The sequence below is a fragment of the Megachile rotundata genome, chromosome 9 (genome assembly GCF_050947335.1).
Source record: "Megachile rotundata isolate GNS110a chromosome 9, iyMegRotu1, whole genome shotgun sequence".
Taxonomy (NCBI): domain Eukaryota; kingdom Metazoa; phylum Arthropoda; class Insecta; order Hymenoptera; family Megachilidae; genus Megachile; species Megachile rotundata.
The window spans coordinates 2,837,263-2,852,491 of record NC_134991.1 but is presented as its reverse complement, the minus strand read 5'-3'; the positions used below and the strand labels follow the sequence as shown (position 1 = coordinate 2,852,491).

Here is a 15,229-nt window from a genome sequence, read left to right as displayed (position 1 = left end):
TTATTGGTATATTGGATTAATCGAATATATCAATAAAATCAGTTCAAAACGTTCTGCCGATAACGAAGAATTTGTCATTGACCACAGATGGTACTTGTATACACATCATGTGGATGCCGGATATATCTGGCGCTCGCACGTGCAGGTCGCCGTGTGGATGCCAGATATATCCGGCGCTCGTACGCACAAGTCGCCGTGCGGATGCCGCATATATCCGGCGCTCGAAGCGAAAGGGTTAAATACATTTCAACCTTTTCGGAGGCGGCGCAAAATTAAAAGATTTTATTGAACATGTCAACCTTTGGATAGCCGAACATAGGCAAAGCTTGTATAACTATTTTTTTTCTATACATATAACTCGACAGCACGCCGCGAAGTAGGTGTTAGTGCGTATAGAATGTAACTATGGTCTATCTAGATTTATAGAGTATGCGACGGAAAGACTCGATCGCCACATATTCTATAAAGATAGAGCCTATTTGCCACAAATTTGGTAATTCCCGCGTCGTGGGCTCCGTTTATAGGTTCTTAGATCCATGGCTTCCACATGCAAACGAAGTCGATTCAATTTCATTTATATCAGAAACGTTGCGAAATGAAGATGTAGGCGTTGCATTTACGTATATTACCAGATATATCTATAATGGTTCGTATTCCTTCTCAGGATTTATTAATTTCCAATACGTCATACCACAATCAACTGGTTATTGGCAGTAACGTTTACTAAGGTATTTTTAATTATGCGCCGCCTTCGAAAAGATTGAAATGTATTTAATATACTACCTAACGAGTAAATAGGTTTCATTCATAACTGTTACGTAATTGTATGATTGAATGAAATAGAAATTACTTCATTAAGAAATAGAAATTATTTTATACCTTTTAGTGCATTTCGAAGTCGGCGTATTTTTTTTCTTAAAATTATTTTATTTCACGCTTTTTAGTGGAATGGGGAGAATTGTGTAGGACACTGTGAGACAGTTCTTCCGGACTTTTTTTTGTCTGCGTAAATGCCATGAACATAATTAAGTATAACGTATAAGAAGGACATAAAAATCGTTCGAAGTTGGTTTCAAAAGTTAACAACAATTTTCACTAATATCTCGAAAACAAAAGCGTTCTGTCAATTATGCATAAGGAAAAAGTTGTCCAGAACCACGCCCCTAACAACATATCCGAAGGACATTAAAATCGTTCGAAGTTGATTTCAAAAGTTAACAACAATTTTTCGCTAATATCTCGAAAACTAAAGCTTTCCGCGAAATTTGTATATGAACAAAATTGTTCAGAATCATGTCCGTGATAAGATATTAAAAGCGCACTAAAATCGAGAAAAGTTTATTTCAAAAGTTGCCGGTTTTTTTGCAATAACAATACTTTGCAATTAAAAAATGAAAAATTTTTTGATAATGGTACCAATGAGGAGTTAGAACCTACCGAATGCAAAAGGTTTCATTCCGATCGATTCATCCAGCTAGGCGTAATCGGCGAACATACATAGAAAAAAAAAAAAAAAATTGAGTAACCCCCTCCTTTTTCGAAGTCGGTTAAATAACCTCCTCCTTTTTCGAAGTCGGTTAAAAAACAGGGTATTTTTGAGGAAAGGTCTTTAAAATAAAAACTGAGAATTTTTGTCCGTAATTCTGTCTACAAACCAACTTTCAGATTAGTTATTTAAATTGAAGTACAAGTTTTTCACGGATTATGACGTAGTTATAATGCAGATTCAATGTAGAAACAATGCAGATTTAACCAAATACAATCATAACTTAGTACGAACTAATCGAAAATGCCATTTTTTTTAACTATGCTACGGAAGATAAGTTCTAAAGTACTTGTGCATATTCGTATAATATTTGACACAATACAGTGTTCATTCTATATAAGCAAAAATGTCCTTTCCGATATAAGCAAAATTGTTATCCCCACCACTGGGGGGAAGACCCCTCGAGACGCCCAGGGTTCGCTCGCCGGGAAATGTAACGTGACCCTGGTATTAGTGTATCCGTGAGACAATACCAATGCAAATATAAAACTTTTTTATTTTTGACTTTTTCGTTATCAAACTTTTACCAATTAATTCTTGATTAAAATGAAACCAAACACGGTATAATTTGGACTATATTTACTGGTTTAATTGACGATAAAAGTTTCTTACGTCGAAGAGGATAGCGAGTCAAAAAAAAAGAGACGCTACGATCGTGGCAGTCGGCAAAGATAAAAAATCTGTTCGATTGTTTGCAATACTTGAGCATTGCTAATTTTTTTATTTTTCATCGATTTTTTTATATAACTTTTTCCATCATATTCGTGACGTTTTCCTGATTAAAATGAGACCAAACACGACGTAATTTGAGTTATATTTACTTGCAATATCTTATTAGAGTAAAATCATCGATGTACGCGTAACACTTGAAATTACAAGTAAATATGTCTCAAATTACGTCGTGTTTGGTCTCATTTTAATCAGAAAAATGTCACCAATACGATGAAACAAGTTGTATAAAAAATAGATTAAAAATAAAAAAGTTAGCGATGCATACGCATTGCAAACAATCGAACAGACTTTTGATCTTTGCCGACTGCCACGATCGTAACGTCTCTTTCTTTTTGACTGGCTATCCTCTTCGACGTGAGAAACTTTCATCGTCAATTATACCAGTAAATATAGTCCAAATTATATCGTGTTTGGCCTCATTTTAATCGGAAAAATGTCAAGAATTAATTGGTAAAAGTTTGGTAACGAAAAAGTCAAAAATAAAAAAGTTTTATTCTTGCATTAGGAGTGTCCTTCTAGTAGGTCACTGTTTGTTTACGTTCAGTCTCCTTCGCTCGAAATGTAGCACCTTTACGATATACTGTTACGTTCCGGATCGCGGTTCACGTAAAATAGGAGAGGAACTCACCGGTATTGACGCTAATTGTACAATCTTTTTGGCCATGCGGTACGTACGCCCGTCATCTGCCAGGGATCCCGGGTGTTTTAACGTAGCACAGTGACTTACTCTCGATACTTCCCGTTGATTGTTGATTTGGTACGTCGATTGATATTAGTTTCCACTCTATGTTCGCGACGCGGTTATGAGTAAGCGGCGCGACTTGTACTGGGGTTGGGAGATGGAAGGATCTTACTAGCTTGCGTAATTGGTATCTACGCCCTCCTCGTCGCTTTCTTTCCATGAGCCAAAATAAATGCAAAGACGTCAAATACACTATTGATACCGTGCGGCTGATTCTCGAACCACCGTATCGTGCGGACCGAAGTAGCTTGATTATGTCTCTAGGAGACCCGTGCGGCTGATTCTCGCACCACCGGTCTCGACTAAATCAAGGTAACTGCTCTAGAATATAATGCTCGTAGGGATTGTACGAATAGGAGGGTTTCTTGAGGCACAAATAACTGTATGATAAAGATAAAATGAAATAAAGGTATATTCTTGAAAACGAAATATGACCAATTTTACAAAGATATACTTAATGGTTAGTGTGCTGACTCGCGCACGTTTATTCAACAGAAATTAATCCGTTGAATAATAATTGAATATGAGTCCGAACGATTGACTCGGGAGTCGTCCTAAACGGTTGATTCGTGAAAAGTTGCTAAGTCCGTACCGATTGGCTTGAATAACTCTTAATTATTACTAAGTCCGAAACGAATGACTTGTAATAACTTCGTGATTTGTGTCCGAAACGATTGACTTATTTCCTTGTTCTTTTTAGTCCGACTCGGATGACTAATGTTGGGATTCTGACGAGACGTTCCGTCGTTACTTCCTCGAAACGTCGGAAGTGCAAGGAGGCATGCTGATTGGTTCTCATTAGAAACGTTGATTTTTCAATCAACATGCCCCTTGACTTGGGTCCACCCTCTCTTGCGCCCTGAGCGCGCCTTTTTTGGAAGAGGGTGGGAAAAGATACCGATGAGTACGGGAGGATCTCGAAGGCCGGCAACGCCGGGGTTTTTCCCTCCAGGTGACACGCACGTTGTCCTAAAAAGTACCGCTAGGACGGAACCGAGGCCCATCCTCGGTGACCCTTCGGGAAAAACCCTGTTTATGACAGAGTAGTTATTGAAGACTAAATGAAACTTAGAAATTCTAAAGGCATTGTTCGAAAAAATGTAAAACTAAATTGCCGTCGATGGCTAAAAATCTGTCTTTCAAAAATAACTGTTACCCGGACCCATCATAAACTACCTACGAAATCCTCGCGTATTGTGTTCCGTAGCACGTTCGGAACAGTTAGCGCGACGTAATAATGTAGAGTTGGAGGTGAGTAGGGACAGGAGTAACAGTTAGAGAATCTAACTTGTCGGGGCTTGAACCCGTGGTTTGGAATATCGGGGCTGGGACCCGTGACAGAGTATTGCACTGGAACGATCCAGGCACTGGAAAGGATCGGAATGGAAGCGCTACCGTGCGATCTCCAGGCCCTTTTATATTGCCTACTGATCACGGAGGGGGAAAGAATTTTGTCAGTCGTTATCTGTTGTTTTGTCTTTTGAAAAGGATGTTTATGTCTGTTGCGTGAACAGCGCGGATTCGGGCACCCGACACTGTTCTGACCCAGTCACGATTTAACGAGCTCTGAGCCTGGTTTTAAGTGATAGTTGTGATGTGACGATTCGATTGAAGGTTCGTTGTTCGAGATATTAGTCGATTCGTTCGTGGTTTAGGTGTTTATTAAATGAGCTCGTTCGTGATTTAGATGTGATATTTGAGACGTTCACTGATTACTGTTCGCGACTTGGACGCGTGTTGATTGTGATAGTATCGTGTTCCTTTTCGTGTTTTAGCTACGTGTTGTTCGTTGTATTACTGAGTTCTTTTCGTGATTTCGCTATGTGATGTTTGAGATATTATCGTGTTCTTTTCTTGATTTAGCTACGTGTTGTATGAAATATTATCGTGTTCTTTTCGTGTTTTAGATACGTGTTGTTGAAGATATATTCGTGTTCTGTGGTCTTTCGCCAAAGTGGCTGTCGATGTTACCTCGGAATCGGTAATTAGGAAGGGGATGTGTACGTTCATTGGTAGCTGATTTTTGAGAGGTGACCGCCCTCGTAAGAAATGGTCACCTCCCTCGCACAAGAAATGGTCACCCCTGGAAGTAGCCGCGACCAAGGGGTGACGCACGAGAGATACCGCGATTTGGGAAAAACCCGTAGCAGGTAATAAGGTGAAAAAGCACTCTGACCTTGACGACGATGATTGAAAGTAACGGAATAGGAAATTAAAACATGCTGGTCCCAAGCAGTAAACTTGGGTACCGACGCGAAGGTATTTTTTGCTAACGAAAAATGGTCAGTGGTTTCATAAACTTATTGCCTGTACGGTCAGTCCGGGATCCTCGGTCTATTGCTTGGTAAAAATACAAAAGATAGCTGCATCGCATTCTAAGGCGATGCAACAATGTCAGAGATATTGATTCGGCGAAAGGACTTAAGGGGTTGAGATAAGGTTTATAGGATGTTATCTGGGTAGTTCTAATGTTAATAACTTAATAACTAACTCCAACGTTGGATGACGTCACATGACTAACTCCAACGTCGGACGACGTCACAATACGCAAACGGCGACCGTGATATTTTTCTCTTCTGTCCTTTTCTACGTTCGGCAAGCATCAATCAATGTAGGACCTGTACGATATACAACAAAACCTCAGACCCGAAAGATTTGTTTATATAGAATATTCACTGTAATATGCAAAAGTGAACACCACGTAATTCTTTATGACAAAATAAGGAAGAAATATAAAACAAATTTTTTTTTGTTTTTCCACTTAGTCTTCACGAAAATCAATTTTAAACAGCTGTTGTGTTCCTTTACTGTTATGGCGATGTTATGATCTGTCAAGTGACGTAAACGTGTATTGTGCTTGTAAAAATGTCTACACAACACGCGACTTGAAATAAGACAGCGAAAAACATTTACAATGGAAAGAATTTTACTTTTTCAGTTGTACAATTACCGAAGTTGTTTTTCGTATTGTCACCTGCATAATTGTGCCCATTTAATTATCGAAGCGTGTACCTCCGGAAACGTGTTTTAACTTTTCTGTTCCTTAAATGCGTAATTAATTGCTTGCACTAATTAGTCCTCACTTTCGACATCTTTACTATACAGTTTAATGGCTTCCCACAAATAAAAGCGTATGGGTGTAAGATCTGTAGATTTCGAAGTCCAGTCGATCGTTCCCCCATCAATATTCATAGCTATCATTTCAAAATCTTTTTACATTTCGGCTGAAGTATGGTGAAGTACAATACATCGCACGACAGAAAATAACATTGTTTTAACAGTGTTTGCTTTTACGGGATTGTGTCCGGGATTGTGTCTGCTGTGACCAAACGAATGATACGATTGACATGCGCTCGCAGAACATAAGAATAACAATCTTCGAGACATATGACACGAAGTTTGGAAGCGATATCTTTATTGAATCCTGTGTTGTACAAGTTTATGGTAGCATACGCATGCTCTCCTTTGCGAAATCACGATGGACTCCAAATTGGAACAGAGGGAAATAAAAAACAAAAAAAGAAACATGGAAAATTGTCGTCCTTCCTCACCCTCCGTATTCACCAGATTTGGAACCCTATTATTGCTTTTTGTTTCCCAAAATGAAATTAAAGCTCAAGAGTCGCCGATTTGACACGGTGGACGAGATTCAACGCGAATCGCAGTAGGTGCTTAACACGCTTCAACAAGAAGATTTCTAGGAAACTTTCCAAAAATGACAGAGACTCTGGGATCGGTGCATAGCTGCACAAGGGGACTACTTTGAAGGGGATAGTAGCCAAATTTGAAACACGTGACTTTATCTGCATATACGGGTCCCGGAACTTAATGATCGCACCTCGTATAATGTATCGTGCTCTTCGCAATATTTTTTTAAGGCGGCACGATAGTTGCACCCAATGTGCCGGGTGAACTCGATTGTGTATGTTAGGTTAAAAAATTCACAATATAAGTAGAGTGCTGAGTGAGTTTATTCAGCAATAGGTTTGTATTAGGTTTAAGTGAACTTGTTGAATGTTAGATCGATTCTAATTTTCGTACATTTTGGTATGTGCGAAGTAAACTATTTATTGATGATAGAGTGGTGGTTATACCAATCGCAATGTAAGTTGTAGAGGGAGGAAATGGAATAGAGGGACGAAATAGAAGATAAAGGGAGAAAGGCTGAACTAACGGTTTGGTTGTTCAGGTAGTTGGAAAAAAATTCTGATTTTTAGGGGCAAGTGAGGTGATGTACGTGAATAAATAACACGACGTCCTGACAAAATACATTTTCTCATCGGCGAGAAAACTCTCTCCTTTTTTGGGAAGTCCCGAGTGAAAAGGGCCGAGGGCCTCTTAGGCCCGTCGAGCCAGCGCAAAACTATTTACAACTTAATAACTCTATTGACTCGACGGGTCAAAAGGTCTCAGACAAAATCCAGACCTCGCTTTCCACTCGGAACTTTCCTCGTCGCCACAAAAGTTTGCAGCATGACGGTTAAGTACGGTTAATATGGCTTGAAAAATATGGTGCTCTAAAACAATTTGGGGTTTTCCCTGACGTATAACCATAAACGGTTTAGATTCTATCTGTACAATATTACCACGCAACATATAATATACTGTAACGAGGTATATTTTTTATGCCTCGTTACGAGTGGCCACTAGACCCACTGGCCTCTCTCCTCTGCCCTGCCAGCCCCTTGCGGCGGGGCGTATAGAAGTGTGAGTGCGCCTTTTCTTCTTTTTGTATATTTCATTTTTTTTTTTATTGTTCGCCCCCCCCCCCCCCCCCCCCCCCCCCCCCCCGGCACTCGCAAGAAGAAGCGCCGAAAGAAGAGGTATCCGCGGTCCCGATCGCGGGAAAACCCCAACCCGGGAGACGGAGGCGCGGGATGGAGCTCAACGACGGAAACCGCCTGCTGACCGGTCGCCGAGCCACCCGTCCACCTCCGCCCCAGAAGGGGCCCCAGGACCTGGCCAAGACACAGGACTTGGCCCATCCCTGGCGCCGAAATCATCGGGGAGGGGGAACTCCGCGCACCGAGGACCCGAGCCGCGGATACGGAGGTAGAAGCCTGCGAGCCGCAAAGTAAATTGTAACCGCCGCGAGCCGAAGTACCCGATTGCTTTGTATTCTGTAGTATTCCGTGACATCCCTTCGTTTTCTCTCCCGTCTCTCTGTTTTTTTTTGAATTCTTTCCGGTGTGGTAAGAGAGTGATTGTGTGGGTCCACTGACGAGACACGACGCCTGTCCGGAAACCAGAAAAGAAGATAGGATCTTTGCCTTCAGTAAGATCTTTGAGCGTGTGTGTGTGAGCGTGTGTGCGTATGGGTGGTTCCTGGCGATAGGACCACCAGCCCCGGCGACGAGGACCCTAGGGACCGTATTCGCGAAATATCTTTGTATCGATTTGCGTTTTCCGTTTCTGCGATTCTGGACCGCTGACCCCAGTACGGGTTATTTCTTTTTTTTTCCGCTGTATGTTACGTTTAGGACCAGCGTTCCCTTCGCTGTCCACGACCCCCAAGAGGGCGTGCTCCCCAAAACGTACCACGTTTTTCTTCTCTTTACCGATTTTGTACCATTCGCGTGTACCGTGAGCCCCTGTGTCGCGATACCTTCGTCACACCTAGTGATCGCGACCCAGTTCCCTTACCGAACTTTGTACTACAAGGGGCTCGTTCTCGTTCTTTTCGAAGGGCTCACTTCGGCCCGCAATAAAGTTAAATTTATCCAAGATACTCGCGGATTCTCTATTTATTTTCTGTCCCCCCTTGAGTACCGCTCGCGGAAGAGCAGCCGGAAGGGCGATTCCTCCAGACGCGTGCGTTGCACTGGCGCTCCTTTAAAGAAATCGTCCGTGGGTGTGCGTATCGGGACGTGGAGGACCGCTTTCCCTGGCCGGCCTCCACCTCCGGGACTCTTTCTTCCGTCCCTCCCACCAATCCGTCACAATACATATAATATTGTGGTTATTCAGCCAAATATCGTCATATCAAGAGAATAATTTCTCAATGAGATTTTGAAAGCCTTGCATCTTTAACAGAAATAGAGTAGAATAGATACGCAATGAAATTTAAGTTGAATACGAGATAAATTGTTAATTATCGTAGGTTGAAATCAGGATAATTTGGAAAGCTTGTTGATACAATCCAATACAATTTAGTATGATTTACACTGCGAAAAATTGAGGGGACACTTGCATAAATGTAGAAAATGCGATCAAATTCAGATCACCACAGTTTCTGAAAATATAGACTTATCAGTGTCATTGAATAACTGTTTCAGTGCACAGAAGCACAGATATCTTAAGCTTTCAGCTATATTTTCAAAATTTGAACTATATTGTTCCTTAGTGAAAATGTTTGCAAAAGAAAAAGTTTAAGTTTGTACAAGTCGCTTTTTTGCTATTTGCAATAATATGAGTTTTAGACAAACAGAAAATCAAAAAACCGACTTCGCCTTTGGTGAATTTTATTCAAAGCACTTTTTGAAAAAAGAATTGCGAATTGGTTATGGACTACAGAATGTTCTCATATTGCTTCATTGTGCGGCGCGGTGTTACATTGGAGTGGAACATAAGCTTTTCGTAGGTTGGATTAAAAATATAAACTTGAAAACTTTGAAATTACAAATTTTTTAGATTTTAATATTAACAGAATTTTTTAATCTTTAATTTTTTATTTTCGAATTATCACATTTCCAAGCGTTAAAACTTTGAAGTATGGAAATTTTTCAGATTTCCACATTCTTTTAAGTTCCGAATTTTTAAATTTCTAAATTTTCAAACTCTCAAACTTCCCAAAATTCGAAATTTAAAAATTCTTGTATTTCCAAATATTCAAAGTTATAAAGCAAATTTCTAAAAACACTTAGAAATCAACAAGTGAAAGACTTTTACCGAGTTACCAAATGTTCCTTAGGTAAACTAGGTTTGTTCTAGACCAGTGTTCGGATTTAGTTGCACTTTTCGGGCCGATTTCGGAGTAGACGCCTACCGTGTCCCTACTCCCGCGCTAGACTGCCCACGTGACGCCATGTGCCAGGGACGTCGTACAATAGATTTGTCGGGATCCATCCATCAGTGATTAAAAGAACGCAGTGACTTAACAGGAAAGTCGAAATCGAAAATATTTTTATTTTCCTTCGATCTTCTGGGTCGTTTGGACTTTCCTGCCGAGTCACTGTCGTTTTTCTTATTTAGTGGAATAGGCCTATAGGGAAAACCAATAAAAAAAAACGCATCAACAGTAGTTCCTCTTGGATGACATGGAAAACTATTGACAACATTGTAATTATTACAACATGTATTATTGTTATTATTTGTATATATAAAAGATGTTTATAGATGTAAACATAGTATTAACACGTTGACTGCCGCGCGCATTTTACGTGGTTTGCCCATGGCGCCGCCATGAATTTTTTACTATGCGGTGCATATTATGTTGAAACATTATTTACAGCAGATAATGTAAGTTGTATAATCATGTTTAATGCATTTTTCGTGGTGGGGGTCTTCAAATCATTATAGTAACAATGGTATTATTTAAAATTTGATCAGTATCAATATTTACTCTATTTATATAGGTATTTTAACTATTGGTCGCGTCGCCGGTCACCGGTGGCCCCCACGGCGCTGTAGCCAAGTCGAGTGCTGGTCACCGGTGACCCCCACGGCAGCCAACGTGTTAATAACTTTAATAATCTGTAAAAATAATAATTATTAACTGTGCAAGCAAAATTTTTAATCACGGCTGGGTCCCGACAAACCTATCGTACGACGTCCCTGGCACACGACGTCACGTGGGCCGTCTAGCGCGGGAGTGAGGGCACGGTAGGCGTCTATCCCGAAATCGGCCCGAAAAGTGCAACTAAATCCGAGCACTGCTTTACATTCTTGACTTTTTGAAAAATTAGCGTTATGATACAGTTTTCGCGGTCTACCGCGCCGTCCGTTCTTTTCCAATTTTGGTCTACCACGACCTCTTATTAGTGGAGTCTCATCAATTTGAGTCTCATCAATTTCCAGCTCTTCTTCTGCTGTTTCTTCTTCTTCATTTTCCTCATGTAAACCTTCAGGATCATTCCTGCTATTAATCTTTGTATCGTCGAAATCTTTCCAACATGGAGAAATTTTGTGTTTCAAGGAATAGATGAATTCGATTGAGGAAGAGGGTAAATAAAAATTGTTTAGTCGTAATTGAGCCTTAAAAATCATGATAGTTTACTGGCTCTAGTGATTCGAATTAGGGGAAAAAGCCTTGCGGCATAAAAAACCCCTTACAAAAAATATGTATTCGTTAATGATTTTACGGTGAAAATGTGTACGAGTATATATACGTTGTGTGTATGGTTGAGTTGATTATGGATTGATTTGAGGAGAACAGAGTCTCGTTCAATGTTGTTCGATTTGAGGAGAACAGGGTCTCGCTCAATGTTGTTCGATTTGAGGAGAACAGGGTCTCGCTCAATGTTGTTCGATTTGAGGAGAACAGGGTCTCGCTCAGTGTTGTTCGATTTGAGGAGAACAGGGTCTCGCTCAATGTTGTTCGATTTGAGGAGAACAGGGTCTCGCTCAGTGTTGTTCGATTTGAGGAGAACAGGGTCTCGCTCAATGTTGTTCGATTTGAGGAGAACAGGGTCTCGCTCAATGTTGTTCGATTTGAGGAGAACAGAGTCTCGCTCAGTGTTGTTCGATTTGAGGAGAACAGGGTCTCGCTCAATGTTATTCGATGTGCGTGATAATTCACGTTGCGTGAGATTATTCACGATGATCGATTCGAGGGTGTAGGACTCACTCGAATAATGTTGCAATGTACGATTAACCACTCTACCGTGGCCTGTTCGAGGGTGTAGGACTCACCCGAAAAGTGTACAGTGTATAATTAACCACCCTACCGTGGCCCACTCGAGGAGTGCAGGGTCTCGCTCGAATGGTGTTGTGAATGATTTCCGAACCACCCTGCATTGGTTATACTACGTTGCGTTACGCGGAAACTTCTAACTCACGATTGACTTCTTCAACTCTCGATTTGAACCGTGCAAGCTTCAACGTTCGACTACTTTTTCTTTTTACGAAGAATCGCCTAAATACCCTTGCGTTTCCGAAGGTAACGGTTAAAAAAAATTCTATTCTTTTGTTTGCCCAAAACTGTCTTAAAACGAGAGGTACAGTTGTTAGCTGATTTATAGCACGCACGTGTTTACAGTAAGACTTGTTCAGATAGAATTTGAGAGACAAAAGGGTCCCCGGTGACCCGTATTTCGAAGTATGAACGGTTCACGGCGGTCCGCGCGTCGAACCACTTGAACCCTGTTGTAAATTCCCTAATCGCGACAAAGGCTTCGGTTCGCGGCCGAACAATCTTCATACGACATTTCATGTTATTCTTGTTCCCTGTCCAACTCTTCTGCTTTTTCATCCATATCAAACGATATATATTCTGTTTCTAATTCTGATTCTTGTTTCTTCTCTTCTTCGGAATTCAGCGACTCTCTGAAATTTTCTATGAAACGTACATCTCTTCGTTTCACTACTTGATTTGTGTCCTTTTTCCATAATCTATAAGCTTTCGCTTCTTGAGAGTATCCAACCAGAATATATTCTTCGCCCCTTGATGCGAATTTTCCTCCTCTGTTATTTTTATTTAGCGCAATAACTCGGCTTCCAAATGTTCTATAATACCCTACATATGGTTTCTTCTTTGTCCATACTTCAATTGGAGTTAAATCATTTAATGCTTTGGTTGGACATTTATTTCTAATATATGCAGCCGTATGCACCGCTTCTGCCCATAACATATAAGGTAAATTTGCTTCTAATAACATACAACTCGCCATTTCTACCAATGTTTGATTTGCGCGTTCGGCCAATCCGTTTTGCTGTGGCGTGTACTCCACGCCCAGCTGCCTTTCAACACCTTCTTGTTTTAAAAATTCATTAAAAGCATGCGACAAATATTCTTTAGCATTATCACTTCGAATTTTTTTTATTTGACAACCTGTTTGCTTCTCAACACGATTTTTATATTCTTTAAATGCTATGAAAATTTCTGATTTTTCCTTCAAAAATACTACTTCAGTGTATCTACTATGGTCATCAATAAATGTTGCAAAATATTTTGCTCCCCCTAACGAACGAGTCTTAAATGGCCCACAAATATCAGTGTGTATTAAATCCAAAACACCTTTTTTTCTTGTTATTGACTTTTTGAAAGGTAATTGATGAATCTTTGCCCTTATACATACCTCACATACTGGGTTTCCATTTTTGCATTCATCTTTCATTCCAATTACAATTTCTTTTCTTTTTAGTTTCCTCACGTCCGCAAAATTTAAATGACCCATTCTCTGATGCCATTTCATTAATTTTCTATCACACTATTCAGCTATCATTGCTGATTGAACTTGATTTTCTTTTATTATGTACAAACCATCTTCCATCGTAGCTTTCATTACAATTGATCCGCCTTTACGTTTTACAAATGCATTATTTTCATAAAATGCTACAGAATATCCATTTCTGGTGATACTTGATACAGATAATAAATTACTCTTGAACTCTGGAACATACATTGCCTGTTGCAATTTAATAATCTTTGATTCCTTAGGAATTTTTATATTTATATCTATTTCTCCCTGTCCCTGTGAAGTAATGCTATTTTCTACAGCTGTATAAATTTTTGTTTTCTCATTATCATCTAGTACATTAAATTTCTTCTTATCATAGCACATGTGTGTGCTCGCTCCACTGTCCAAGCACCAAATTCCTACTCTTCGTGGTTGTACTGAAAGCACTGGCTGTAAATGCATCCTGTGACATTCTCTTATTTTCAATTTTTTATTTTGATCTGCAATTCTTAGCAGTATGTCCCAGTTTGCCACATGTAAAACATTTTATATTAAATCTCTTTCCTTGTTCATTTTGTGTACTATTTTTCTATACTATATTTTTCTTGTACGGCTTACCTTTACTGGACAATAGGGCCCCTTCTGCACCATCTTTCTGTTGCTTCATATTTTCCGTTTGTCTTGATTCTTCTTCAAGTATCTTACTTTTCCGTTCTTCTAATGATGGCATTTGCTCCCTTGATTCAATTGCTATACATAAAGTTTCATATTCGTGAGGCAAAGAATTTAACAACCAAATAGACAATAAATTTTCGGGCAATTTTAGCTCACATTCCTCAAGCTGCTCCACAATGTTCACGAATTCGTTTATGAACTGCGTCATACTTTGACTTGATACTTTCTTTAAGCGATATATCTGTTTGAATAGAGCACATTGTCTCATAGCACTTTTAGATTCATATTTTTGTTTTAATACTTGCCATGCATCTGCGGAAGTTTCCGATTTCTTTACGTAATTATATTGGTCGGGTTGTCCACTAAGGTTGATTGAATCGACAGCCCTTTCGTCCTTTATGGTCCATTCTCCGTAGTTTTCGCGTGGTCTTGAAATGCTTCCATCTATGTACGTACCCCCATAATTCGTTGTAGCGAAGAATACTTCTCATTTGAATTTTCCACGTATCATAGTTCGTAGAATTTAATTTTTGAACTTATTCTACCCTTCCGATATTTATTTTCAATTTCTTTTAACACACACGACACACGCAGTTTACCTTATTTTACTACTGATCACTATTTTTACACATTTAATTATTTTTTACCGGTTACCCAAATCTCTGAGTCCCCTGGGGCCATAACCTAATGGATTTTTAATAGTGAACACAGTTATTTTTATTAAAACACGCAAAATAAATTATTACAAGAAGACGCCAGGCATCGTAAAACGTGAAGTCACCAACGGTTCTCAAAACACAAAACGCTGCACGGCAACCAAAAACAGAAAAACGAAGGACCGCGAATTTCTTCATTTAAGAGTTTTAAAAGTGCGTAAATTTAAAACTCCAACAGTTCTGTAACATATAAAAATTTCGTAAAAATCGGCGTGTATCAATTGAGTGATGGCCCTTGCTAGCTAAAAGCAACAAATTTGATACAGTTCATAATAAATTCACTAAATATTTGAAATGAAAGATCCTTCACATCCAGCTTTCTAGATTTTCGCACTGGCACACACAGCTGATTCACTCACTCAATGATGTATGGAAATGTTTGAGTTCATGAGTAGGAGATATAAAAATGGCGAAATGAAATTCCGATCCACGATCTTTGACCTGGCTCCGAAAAATTGTCAAAGTCCCCAAAAACCCCTAT

The 15,229-nt window shown here is 39.7% G+C and overlaps 1 protein-coding gene across 1 annotated transcript; it reads right to left on the bottom strand.

Annotated features, from left to right (window-relative positions):
• Positions 1 to 887: 887 nt before the first annotated feature.
• On the bottom strand, positions 888 to 14,300 carry LOC143265128 (uncharacterized). The gene is made up of 2 exons (XM_076535298.1): positions 13,976 to 14,300; positions 888 to 5,638 (listed from the first exon to the last, which is right to left on the bottom strand). The coding sequence occupies exons 1-2, from the start codon at positions 14,298 to 14,300 to the stop codon at positions 5,607 to 5,609; spliced, it is 357 nt and encodes a 118-aa protein (XP_076391413.1). The 3' UTR covers positions 888 to 5,606.
• Between the last annotated feature and the right edge of the window lie 929 nt (positions 14,301 to 15,229).

What these genes read in the sequence shown, in the direction of transcription:
- LOC143265128 (XM_076535298.1), bottom strand. Translation starts at nt 14,300, where the DNA reads ATGAGACAATGTGCTCTATTCAAACAGATATATCGCTTAAAGAAAGTA. An exon ending in GGCCCTATTGTCCAGTAAAG is followed by an intron (nt 5,639 to 13,975) that starts GTAAGCCGTACA and finishes TATATCGTACAG; the next exon opens with GTCCTACATTGATTGATGCT.